Source organism: Seriola dumerili, unplaced genomic scaffold (genome assembly GCF_002260705.1).
Source record: "Seriola dumerili isolate Sdu_G_001 unplaced genomic scaffold, Sdu_1.0 BDQW01000432.1, whole genome shotgun sequence".
NCBI lineage: Eukaryota > Metazoa > Chordata > Actinopteri > Carangiformes > Carangidae > Seriola > Seriola dumerili.
In genome coordinates this window covers 1,200,311-1,213,381 of record NW_019174687.1, presented here as the reverse complement: position 1 = coordinate 1,213,381, position 13,071 = coordinate 1,200,311, and the positions used below count along the sequence as shown (strand labels likewise).

At 40.2% G+C, this 13,071-nt stretch overlaps 1 protein-coding gene across 1 annotated transcript in view; it reads right to left on the bottom strand.

Annotated features, from left to right (window-relative positions):
• LOC111233869 (cadherin-6-like) overlaps positions 1 to 13,071 on the bottom strand; it is a 60,543-nt gene that overhangs the window by 25,871 nt on the left and 21,601 nt on the right. The window contains exon 4 of the mRNA XM_022761769.1: positions 9,452 to 9,625. Coding sequence (XP_022617490.1) covers positions 9,452 to 9,625 — 174 coding nt within the window. The remainder of the gene's footprint in view (positions 1 to 9,451; positions 9,626 to 13,071) is intronic.

The window sequence follows — 13,071 nt, the reverse complement described above, 5'->3', positions numbered from 1 at the left end:
GTGAGGTGGCCTGTATTGTTTGGTTGCATTGTTTGAATTGGTTTGTAGTGTGTCTGTGACTGTTTAGGTGAGTTGTTGGAGAGTGGGGGAGTAGGGGGAGGTAGAGCACAGCCTAATCCGGCGTGGGAGAGTTTAGCTTAAAAAGGCATCTCTCCTTGACTCTACCTCCCTCATTCAAAATGGCCGCCACTTTCTCCAACTGGTTAGGGGAGTTTGTTTGCTGAATCTGCTAGTGTGTTTTGTCCGAGTTGATGATGTTGTTTGTGGTAGCATAGGCAAGATAAAGGAGAAAATAGTCGTGGTGTGAGGAGCAGTGATGGCTGGCATTAGGGGAGTGACTCTGGGACGCCAGTGATCACTGTCTAGCCTCCTGGAGGTGTCGTGGGACCAACTAGACGAAACACTGGTGAAAGGAGGTTCCCACCTGATGACCCCAAAGACATGTTAGTTATCACTGCTCATTAGTCTGTGTAGCTGAATTGATAGTTATCATAGGACTTAGGATGTTAAGCTTAGGGAGCTATTCACTGAGTCCGGTCCATTTTCTGTAGCACAAGTTTCTTGTGTTTACCTTAAATAACGTAAAAATATAAATATTAAAATATTAATATAAAATAATAACTTGAATTAATATTAAAGGGACAAGACAGCTATTCCACTGATTCAGTCTCAAAATATACTATCAATTAACTTAAAATCTACAACCATGACCACAGAGACAAAATGGCTGACTCGAAATTGCTGGTTCAAAACGAAACAGTATAAAAGGTGAAAGGAAGATGATAAACAAGATGGTGTTAAACAAAGGATCCTGCAAAAAAGACAGCAGTTAACAAAGGAGGCTATAAACAAGATGGCGGACTCAAAGATGGCCCCTGGGACTGCATGGCTGCTGAGTTTAGATTCATGTATGATGAAGGTGCCAGGTTAAAGGGTTATCTATTACCGGATGTACAACAAATACGGGTGGAACATACTAACATCATCTTAACAGTGTGGCTAACCAGAGAGGTGAGAAGAGGGGAGCCAGAGGTTTTTGTTGACCTAGTGACATCCTGATCACATGCTACGCAGTGACCAATAGTAGCTAAAGACTGGGTCCATGGGTGGGTTTCAGCTCAATGGCCCTCTTTTGTCTATGGAACAAAACAACATGTGGTCTATTGTGAGTGGGTGGAGGATCAACAGTGGTTTCACAGGCTTTTACAGATTGTATGCTTTGATTTGATTAGCTTGAGGTTCTGGGGCCAGTTTCACAAAGATATTTCAGACTGGTCTGTAGTTTTCCCTTAACCCCTCTCCTACTCAGGCCGAAGACCAGTGTTACCATGGTAACATGCAGTAGCAATAGCACTCAAAAACAAAAAACAGGAAAACATGGCTCATAATTTCTGGTTTGCCAACATTTTTGTGGCGAGGGCAAAGGGAAGGGAAAGAGTTTTGGAGACCATATCAGATATTTCTTTTTATAATTTCACTCTTCATGTAAAAACGTCCTTGTAACTGTTGATTTCTTCCAAAAAATAAACATTTTCTGCTGGGATTATTGGAGCTCAGTGCAGTTCCTTGGTTGGCCACTTTTTTATTTTGAAAAAATTTACCCAGAATTCATTGTACCACAGTGCGTCTTAAGATAGTCAAGAACTAAACTGCTTTGTGCAACAGATTATTTAGACTCAGTCTCTAAAACACAGTCAAAGACTTAGTGAAACCTGCCCCTGGTGTGCAGTGGCCAGCAGATGCATTCAGACAAGCAAGAAGACTATGGACTGTATGGAACTCACATGTTACTGTCTCTAAAGGTCACAGCCTGTGTGACACTGTTCAGTGATGTGTCACAGAAAGAAAAATGAGTTTGTGTGTGACATATTTAGACTCTGGAAACACACATTCACATACTAAAACAATATAACCACAAAAGCTATTTTTCTTTACTTTTCCAATACCTTCGGTAGTCCATCTATGTAACTGCGTTTTAGCAAAAATACTAAGACAAACAAGTGGGAGCCTGGTGAACCCATGAAGAGCCCAGAGGTAAGAAGAGACGAAGCATAATTCATCTCCACTCAGTTTTCTTTCTGGCTGATTGGAGATTGTGTTGCCTCCTGGCTCTGACACCGACAACACTGATTGGAGTCATGGTGTGAAGTGAAATGAAATGACATGCATGTGTGTGTGTTCGGTGTGTGTGTGTGTATGACTGTGAGTGTGTTCTACCTTTCTGACCGTTAGACTGCGGACAGGGTTTTGGGTTAGCACACAGTAAATATACAGCATCATATACAGTAACCAAAGGATGTTCCTCACATTGATAGAAATACAAGTATGTGTGTGTGTGCTAAGTGTGGTGACTTAAACAGAATGATAATGCCACATGCAATCTGTTCAGCAGATCCAGGGGTGAGCTTGTTCTGCACCCTGCACTGGAGAAGGAAGCAGTGGGTGAACGCGTGCTAAGGCTGGGCGGAGAGGAGGAGGGAGATGCTGATGCTCTGATGTAGTGACTGTGATCGACCGAGGCAGAGATAGAGAGGGAGAGAGGGAAAAACAATTAGAAAATGAATGAACACAGAGAGCCAGAGATCCAGAGAATGGAGGGGGAAGTTCTGCCTCCGTGTCACTTCATGGGGATTAGACAAGAGAATGATGTGATCGTGGCCAACAGAGCGGCAATTTACCCATTTCTTTTACACTAAAACACACACACACACACACACACACACACACACACCCACACACCCACACACACACACACACACACACACACACACACACACACACACTTGTCCAGTGCAGCCTCTTGATGAAAAGCTGCCACATTTGCACCAGCTGTTGTTAAGTTCAAACTTCAACTGTTATAACGCTTCAAGTGAAGCGAGATTAGAACTGAATTAAACTGAACTGCACCAAGCAAACTAGTTCTGACAGATGGGATCTCTGTGCTGCTGAGTAATGTACAGCAGCCATTAAAATGCTGTCGTCCTGACAACTGGGAACAATGACAATGCAACATATTATGAACAATTTTCATTTTTTTCTGAGCAGTTTAAAGACACCGGCTCCATGTTGGATTAAAAAAATGGAGGTTCAACATTTGTTAATCTCAGAAACAGCAGTTCAGAATGATTTCACCACAGTGTCCAGATAGTAGGTGTTGTAGAGCTTTCAATCATATCACATGACATTCATCAGCACATAATCAGCATTGACTTTGAACCTAAGTTCATAAGCCAACAGTGATGAAAAGTGTTCAGAAAAAAAAGTAAACTTGAACATCTGCAACTCCACCTGCTGCTGAGGATCATGTGATCTGACACATCAGAGTCATAGGTGTATGGTTATACTGTTTATACTGAATGGTTATACTTATAAATCTAATAAAGCCAGCCAGTCAAAACCTAGATCTCCTAGAGGCCATGGTACAATATGTGGTAATATGATGAATACATAATCAAAATATATATGTTTTTAATGCACCATATCAACTGAATAATAACTGGAATAATAAAAGTATTAAAACTTAAGATACCCTTAACATTAGTTAAAAATGCAGGGTCGGCCTTAGGGTTCTTGTCACTTCAGGATCTACTGTGCTGTAGAAGAGTGTATACCACACAGTGAACCTTTGCCCACAGGGTCTGGGGCCCTCGGGGCAGCTGCCTGCTCTGCCCTGATCCTGTCTCGGCACACAGCGCTGAACACTGACATTTACAAAATTCAGTAGCAGCTTCTTTTTCCACAGAGTCTTGTTCCTCTGGATAATCCACAGAACATATTGTCAGTTTCTTCAGCTGAAAGTCGTTTCATTGAAACTTGTTACTGCATATCTGAATGATTCTAAACCAACTGTGGAGGTGCAGTCAGTAAAAACAATGGTAGAATTCCCATTTAGTGACTATTTGGAGAAAACACTGTCGACTGGAATAACATGACAGGCTGTTAACATCATGCTCTCTATTGATAGTCATACTGTGTGTTCAGCATTATATCTGCATTATTGGATTAGCTGTTGCTCACATTACAGAACTGAGTTTTTCCATGTACTCTGCTCAACAATTAATCCCACACTCAGTAGCCTAAGGCGGATAGATTAAGTTCCAATCATGAACATTAGATGGCAAAACTGGACAGGCTAATCTTCTTGCACCCTAAACACATGTTTTAATTAATGAACTATTTTGGATTCATAAAATGTATTTATTTATTTATGTACTAGAACTGACCACAGTGGATCTGTTGCTATGGAAATCAGTGCCAGAATTAGTATTCAAATGATTTCCAATTTTCCATCCCTGAAGCTCTCTCTATTACCCTCAGGAAATGGCTGTCACAGGTGAGGAGAAGACAGCACAGTTTGTACATGTCACATATCAAGTTCAGTTCAGAAAGGGCTAAGGAGAATGTGCACAAGATATAAATATGCAAATGGAGAGTAAAAGATTAAAATGTATAAATACAGCATATGAAATGTAACAAAATGGGTTGAAAAATGGGTTGATTTTGGGTACAGTTCATTGCTAAAATATGACATTATATAAGTTAATGTGTTTAAAAAGAGACACCCCTATATACTTTTTTAAGTGATTGTGACTTAAAAGTGCCAATTTCATTGTATTGTTTGTTGCTTTCTTGGTGCAATACCCGAACAGGGCAATAGTTGGTGTTAACCTAAAACCCCATTAAGAGGCCACAGAGTAAATCCTGCACCGAGCGCAACACAAGCTAAAGTTTTTGTTCTCTTCATTATCACACACAGGAGGATTAATATTCCTCAAAAATAGATGCTGATGCTCTATTCCGGTGGATAAGAGTGTTGTGGAGCCCCAGTGAAGTTGTGTGTTGTGCAATGTTAAGATAATTTGTTGTAATGTAGTGAAAATGAAGCTGTTATGATACATTCTACGCTAGCAGACACTACACACAAAGCTAATGCTAAGAGCTGTGATGCTAATGGAATGAATGAACACAGCCCACAGCCCTATGTTCCCACATTTCTAAGAATGTTTTGAAAATTAGGCCCTATTTTCCCACAGTCTTATATGTTCCCATAAGCCCATGTCCACACTAACCCGGGTAATATTTATCCGGTTAGCCCTTCCGTCCACATTAGAACGGTGAATTCCGTAACTGAAAACGATGCTTTACAAAAACGATCGCTGAGGTGGATAATTGTGAAGACGCCGTGGATCGTGGATGCAAAGCGTTCTGAAAGGGTATAAAAGGGGAATATCGGGCTGTGGGAACATAGACACGCTCCCATGCTAATGAGTGAGATTTGCTGTCTTAGTGGACTGACATGCAGAGATACTATTGTTTATTTGTTTTCATTTTGTCGCAACATGTTTTGATGATAAAAATAATTAACAGTATTTCAGTTACAATGAATGTGGTGACAGTTAATGTAATATCTGCTGTGTCTGATGTATTTTTGCTTTTGCTCTGTTTAATGAGTTGTTTATGTAAACAGCAGAATAAGTCTCTTTTGGTCTCAGCTGCATGATTTACACACCCCACTATGACACCCACCAGGCCAGGGTGGGCAACAAGTGCACTAGTCATAATGAGTACTACTCAGCCATTGAAAACAGCTGTCTTGTGAAAGTCTGCATTAGAATAAACCTGAAAGACTAACCAAAGATATGAAGTTGCGTTTATGGAATTGTAGCATGCAGTGTTTTTGGGGCTTGAGCATTACCAGGGAAGCTCATGATGCCCTGCCCTCTGCTACCTTGACTTTGACCATTCTTTTTTAATGCACCTTCACCACTTAAAGGTAGACTAAGTGACACTACAGAAAGTCAATATTAGAACTCCCCTCAGTGCTCCCTCAGAAGCTCCTCCCCCAAATTCATGGACACTCATTACCAAGACAGCCTGAAAAAATAACTTAAAAAGAAAGATTTGATTGTGTCACAGAAGAGACTGAGCAAATAGGCTGTCCAATTTCAAAGGCTCCTTCAAAGGAAGCCAAGAAATGTGTCTTCTTTTCCTGGGCAGGTGGATCCTTCATGGCCCAACCTATCCCAAGATGCATTGCATGTCAGTAATGAAAATAAGATGGCAGCAAACAACACTGAGCCTGAGGATTACACTGTTAAATGAAAGTATTGGGTTTCAGTACAACTGTTAAAACCAAGGGCCTTAAAACCTCAAGTTTTGTAATAAAAAAAGTTACATGTTGTCAAGGTTGCTAGGCAATAGGAGATGTGCTTTGCAATGCAATGGTAAGGGCGGACCAGACCGGACCATCTCATTTCAGTTCAGCCCTCCGAGGCCGCTACGACGTGTTGGGCCACACCGTCCAAGATCGCGTCCAACAAACCTTATAATATCAAACAAAGGACATGCACATAAACAGTATCCAAAACAGAATGGAGTAAAAACTAGTGACAGTTAGTTCAATTTTTAGTTTTTACAAAACTACAGTGACAGAAGAAGAACAAAATCATTCCACTCTGATGCTGAACTTGTGTTTTTAGATCTTGGTGGCTTGGGGGGTGGCGGGGTGTCACCTTCCACCGGCACCTTCCACTTGTGGCTGAGGACTAGGACTACTTTCAGTCCTGACAAATTAACCGTATCTCGTCAGTAACATGAATTAACTTTTTTTTTCCATATTAGAAGAACTAATGATGTCTGAACTCAAATCAGGTCGCCGCTTCCTTCCGCAAGCAGAAAATGTAGCACATTCGTGTTCTTCTTCTTTGGTAATTTCGGATGGCTCTGCCTGATGCACGGATTATGATACATTACCGTAGTGACATACAGCCGCAATTGCAGATACAGGCGTCAAATCTGAGTACCGAGAAAACAAGTAGGCCTACTAGAATTTTGTCATGAGTCGGAGGCGGCACGAAATTTGAGGGAGGCGGCTGCCTCCCAATTCTCTGTGCAGGAAAAACCCTGAACTTGTGACAGGAATTTTGGACTGTTTCCTGACATCTTATAGACTGAATGACTGATTATTCTAAACCATAATTTACAGATTACACAATACTGAAACTACCTGTGACCTGCAGTACTAAACTGTGGCAGTCCAGAATTTAATTTGAGAGCATGTTATTAATAGACAGTCTCTGTCTCTAACTAACAGACTACGGCAGGGTCTTAAGAGAGTTTGGGCTCCTCGGTACAAAGCCCACATGTTTACAGTGAGAATGTTCCTATGATTAAGGATTAATTAAGTTTAATTAATTAGGAAGGCTTTCAGGGAGAATTAATGTTACTTGGACTAATTCCCCTGGTAGGAAACACACTGCTGGTGAAATCATTTCCCAGAGAAGAGGTGTTTCATTTCACTGCAGAAAGGGCTGGACTTTGAATGGACTAACATGCTGGGAGTGAATGGTGCTCCCACTGTGATGGACAGGAGTTAGAGAGTTAGTTAGAAACTTCATTAAGTCGAATGCTATGTGTTATTTCTCAGCAATTTCTGGCCTCTGACGTGTGAGCTAAGCTCAGTGATTTACTGATCCGTAACAACGCTGTGAGCAGTCACTGTGAGCAGGTCATTATTTCAATCTTCCTAACCAGGAACTACACATCAGGAAACTGTCTGGTCGATTTCCTGAAAACCTCTGTACCCTTTAAAACTGACTAATCCTAACTCTTTGACCTTCTCACTGCTGGAGAATCTCTGGATCCTCTTCGCTTGACCAGCAGCGTATCCTCACTCCAACCATTCATCTTTAATGCCTAACTCAAACCACCATCATCATCTCAAAAGCTATTCCCACCCAGTGCACCTTCTATCCCGTCGACCACAAGTTAATTTTTCTTAAGTCTTTAATCATCTTGATCTTGGAACGTATTTCTCCCTCCTCTCTCTTTCTTGGGCTTTGGTTCTGGCCCTGCTTTTAATCCCTCGACCACTGGTCTGTCCTCCTAATCACAACTGTCTTGGCTTGAATGACGAACTTCAACCATGTTTGAACATTCCACTGTCCCACTGTTTGTCGTCTCTCCTTTCTCTTGTCTGAATCCAGGTAAATGAAGAGTTCTGAATGACATGCATCAGCCTCTGTCTTACCTTTGACTCACTATTTCAAACTGTGTAGTTAATGTAGACACAGAGAACTTCTAACTTAACCCTAAAGTCACCAGGTCACCAAAGACACCAAGTGCTTGTATTTTAACTTGGAGGCAGTAGCCACTGATACTCTGTACCACACCATGCACAGTACAGCAGTTACCTCAGTGAGAACAACAATGATAGCGACTTAGAAGATTCAGACACAGTTGTGTTTGAAAGCACTCACTCATTTACTCCTCCCTACTCACTATCCAGGGTGTCCCATGTAGAGGACTATATAGTGAGCTCATTGGTAAAATGGAAAAACACTTTCGGACACTACTCTGGTTATTGTCTTCACACCGTTTTTCTGTCTTTCAGCTTGAGCACAATAATAATGCTATATATTGTTTGGTTAGTGACCAGTGGTTGTACAGTTCTTGTCATGATGCATTGTGGGATACTATGAGTCCACTATATAGAGAATAATAATTCTCATTATACATCTGGACAGCACTACAAAATGGCAAACCCACGATATAGCAGAATATAGTGAGTGAGGAATGGTTTCGGACACAGCCACTGACTTGAAGAGTCTGCTAAACTGCTAACCTGCTAGCTATGGCTCAGGGTGAGACGGGGGGGGATTTTGGTGAGTGAGAGCCAGTATCACTGGCAGCCAGAGGCAGAGTCACCAGATGCATCTGAATCAATAAAATCAACAAAGAGAACCTCCCTTAAGCACCAATATCCTAGCAATGTTTGCTCCGCTTACATAAGTAGCATGTAAATAACACTTGTACTGTATGTGTTTACACCAGCTGCTGCTCCTCATTCATTCACTAAGATTTCCATCACTGTCTACAAACTGTGCTGCTCTTGTAAAATCCATATAAATCTTATTTTCCATGTTAAATGTGAAGATATCAAATGTTTTCAGAGGTGGCCTATTGTGTTTTTGTGACATTGCCTCTAGTGCTCATTTTCAATATAATGAAGCCTGTGCTTCCATTTGAATGCAACAACTTATTGAATCTTGGGGAGAGATTTGATTTGTGGATATAAACTGTGACATTTCATTCTGTGACATGTGTTTCCACATTCTGTCTGTAAATGTTGTTCAATTTAACGTTAACAGTGGACATTAAACATTAACTGAGACAATCTCAGGCAGAAACTTTATCAGACATGATTACAACTGAAACTGAACTGTTCAGATTTAACAAGGTATGGAAAAACAGAACAGTTATCCTGACTTTTTCTGCATCTGAAGCCCATAATTAATGTGTGTGTGTGTGTTACCTGAAGGTGGCTGACTTCGAAAATGCAAATGCCAAAACCTGAAGCCAGTCAATCATGAGCAGGCATCGCTAATTAAAGTGAGACTCGATGTTCCATCATTTGCATGCAGTCTATCTTCCTTCAGTGCTGTTGACTTACTCTGAGTGAAGCGGGGAGGATTATCATTGACATCAGTGAGAGTGATGTTCACCACTGTGGTCCCAGTGAGCCCTCCTCTCTGTCCGCCCATGTCTTTGGCCTCGATCACCACCTGGTAGTGCTCCCTCTGCTCGCGGTCCATGTCACCAGGACCCAAGGCTGTCCGGATCACACCTGAACGAGAAGAACAAACAAGCTATTGTTATTGCTCTTCATTTGCTTCATCCTCAGCCCCCTTCTACCAGAATCCTACATAATGCTAAACTTCATAGGCTCTAGAGGAGTCACAGATCTCGCTGTTTCCAATTAAAAAGTATTTCTTCAGGTGACATTAGGCTGACTTTCTATAGTAAAACAGGTGTATTTTGCTCTTGTTTCTTTCATGGTTGGTTGAGAGAAGAACCTGCCACCTGTTGTACTGATATTTCTTCCCAATCAATACATAACTTGTTACACATCTTCTGTATATTAAACCAGGCACATCTGCAATGGTATTTCAAATCATCTGCTTCAAAAACCATACATCTTATAAACCTTTGTCTGGATTTACAAATAACTAGTCAAAGTTGAGGGACAGCAGAAGTGAATTTGCTCTTAAACAAATCGTTTGACTTGAATTAAGGAAAACAACATTGCAAAGATGAATATCATTGTCTGGATTACGTACAGAGGCAGAGTTAGGATATGTTTAGCCTAGTTTAGCATAAAGACTGGAAACAAAAATAAAACTACAAATAACTCTAAAGCGCACTGATTAACACACTGGATGTCATTTGGTTAACCCATAGAAACAATAATTTGCCATTTTATCAAAATGAAATGATGTGCTACGCAGCAGGCTTTTGCCAGGTTGGGTTAGTTTTTTTATATGTTTAGGTGAGTAAAAATAGTTTTGGGTGACTTATGACAATTTGTGTGGTTTCCCTGATGAAAAGTTCAGCTACATTGGAAGAAATTGCCCCCTCCCAAGACTGACCTGGAGTTCAGCAAGCAATGAATGTTTAAATGCTGTTATAATTCAAAGTGTTTAGCTGGCTTTTATTGTGAAGAAGCTACAGGAAAAGGAATGTATTTGTCACTGCAGTAAATGTTCATGTTAGTCAAAAATAGCTGCACAACACGGCAGCATTTATTTTCTGCATTTTTGTTTTGTCAGTGAATTAGTTTTAAATACGTCAGGGAGAGGAGTCAGAGTCAGGAGCAGCCATAGTGAGCTGAGAGATGAAGAGCTGCAGGCCACAGGCTGCACACCTCCAAGGTTACCAATGTGACTGTGTCCTGTGGTCACACTGTGAACAGCATTAAATCAGATTAAGGTTATTATTATTGACTGCCTGCTGCATTAAAAGAATATGATTTTGTATGGCTGCGCTGTAAACAGATTCACCACTTGTTCTTCTGTTGGATTACTGACAAAGTAGCTGCTCAACAAGTGCATGCTGTAGTATTAAATCACAATTGCTGCTACCAGGGTAACCATGGATGTTGCCCAACAAACCAGGACTGAAATCTAAAAGGAGCTATTTGTAAGTTTTGCTATTGCTACATAGCCAATATTAGCATTAACAGCTGTTTACCTAGCTGTCTTGTCAAGAGCTAGCAGCTATCATTGCATTTACAACACAAGAGGTTATAATGCATCCTCTGAGCAGCAACTTCTTCAGGGTAGACTGGACACTACAGTGACCCGCTGTTGGAAAGTGACAAGATGGTCTGGCCGGACAGGAGCAAGCTGGTTAGCATGCTAACTTCAGTAGAAGAAATAGAAGCAAAACAAGGGTGTTGCGTTCCACCTATGAACATTTGCTGAACTTGCAACATTTCTTCCAGACTGGTAAGTAAACAGCTGTTAATGCTATAACCTTGGCTATGTAGCAATAGTAAAACCTACAAATAATAACAACTATAACACACAACTTGCATGCATAAACATGAGATTCGTGCCAGTCTTCTCATCTTGCTATTACAAAGAAAGCAGAAACATATATATATATATATATATATATATAGTGTATATTTCTCCAACTGTTCCTTTAAATGCTATTAGTTGAGCCCCAAATTTGCTGTTTACTTTAATATTTTTGTTTGTCTTTACACTTTTTGCACCAGAGAACACGGTCTATTGTTGCTGCTTAATCCACAGCCAGCAGTAATATGACCATGGCCCTGACTCCTCTATTTGTTTGAAACAAACAGATGAGCAGAGACAGGGAGATTAGTGTGCTGATTATCTAAATGGATGGCTGACTTTTTTATTTACAGAGAAAGTGCATAAGATCAGTGAAGGGCTGAGCTGAGCTGTATTTTATGATAGCAGGCATTAAAACCTCTCTTTCCTCTCTCTTTTTTCTATGTAGCACAGACATAAATGTGCAGGGTGAAGGTGCACAATGTGTGTACTGTATTTACTTTACATCACTATTTTTTATTTTCTCCAGAAAACAGATGTGTTGGTGTAAAATGAGATATGGGGCTACAAGAGCATCCTATTTCTGCTCTCTGATTCACACTTTACCCAAATTTAATTCTGGTGTTGGTACAGACACTGGTGGAAAATATCCTCCACGGAACATCTGCTATATCAAATCTGATCAAATGAATATGAAGGAGTGAGATCCAAAAGTGGCAGTAGTAGTGAATTTATAAGTCAGCAATCCAACTGTAAATGAGATGCAGTATTTGAGTGTTAGCTGTTCACCTTTTATTTTAGCTCTGTAGTTCCTGTAGCTCATGCTTAATGTATGTTGTGGTTGGAGTTTTAATTGACTCTTTCGTTGATGTTTTTTATGCGTTGTCATGCTAGCAGCAAAGAAAAATCTGCTTTGGTTCTACACTGTTGAAGCCTGACCGTCCTCTGGGATATGTTCATTTGCTGCAGTACTCAGTCAGGAAAGGCTGATATCTCTTTCAGCTCTGTGTAACCAGCACACAGACAGGTTTGTGGCATGTTCAGCTTAGCTTAGCCCAAAGACTAGCTTAAATGAACAAGGATATTACCCAAAATGTCAGTCTGCTTTAATGCAAATTCCTGCTGCTACTTCACATTAAAACGTTTCACTGGGAACACATTTTTTACGTTTTTACTTTGATTCAGCTAAAGGAAGTATTGACTCGAGGCAAGCATCCAACTGCAAATTAGTATCAATAGTTTAATTGATACAGGTAGAAAAACATAATTAACATAATTAAGCTCGGTATAAGAAAAAAAGAATCATTTTAGAACCAGTACAGAAACTTGACACCATCTGCATCTACATAGAGACAATTTTCTGTGCTTATTTGTTGGTTGATAATTCAAATGTTTCAGGGGAGGAATGAAAGAAAAGAAGCATGTGAATGTATAAGACAAAGAGCTGCAGGCAACACGTACTTGTTGTTCAGCGAACCTTGAAACCTCAGTGTTACAGGTAAGGTTATAGGTATATTTATTTTATTTATATTTAAGTAAATATGCTTTTAAAAATATTTTACCATAGAATATTTTACATTATTTTACTTTTTTAAAATTATATTTTACTGATTCATGATTTATGATACAGTAAAAAAGTGCTGAGGGTTTGTCCCTTGGATATTATAAAGAATTCAAATGTTATTACATTTACAAGACATTTTAGCTTTTT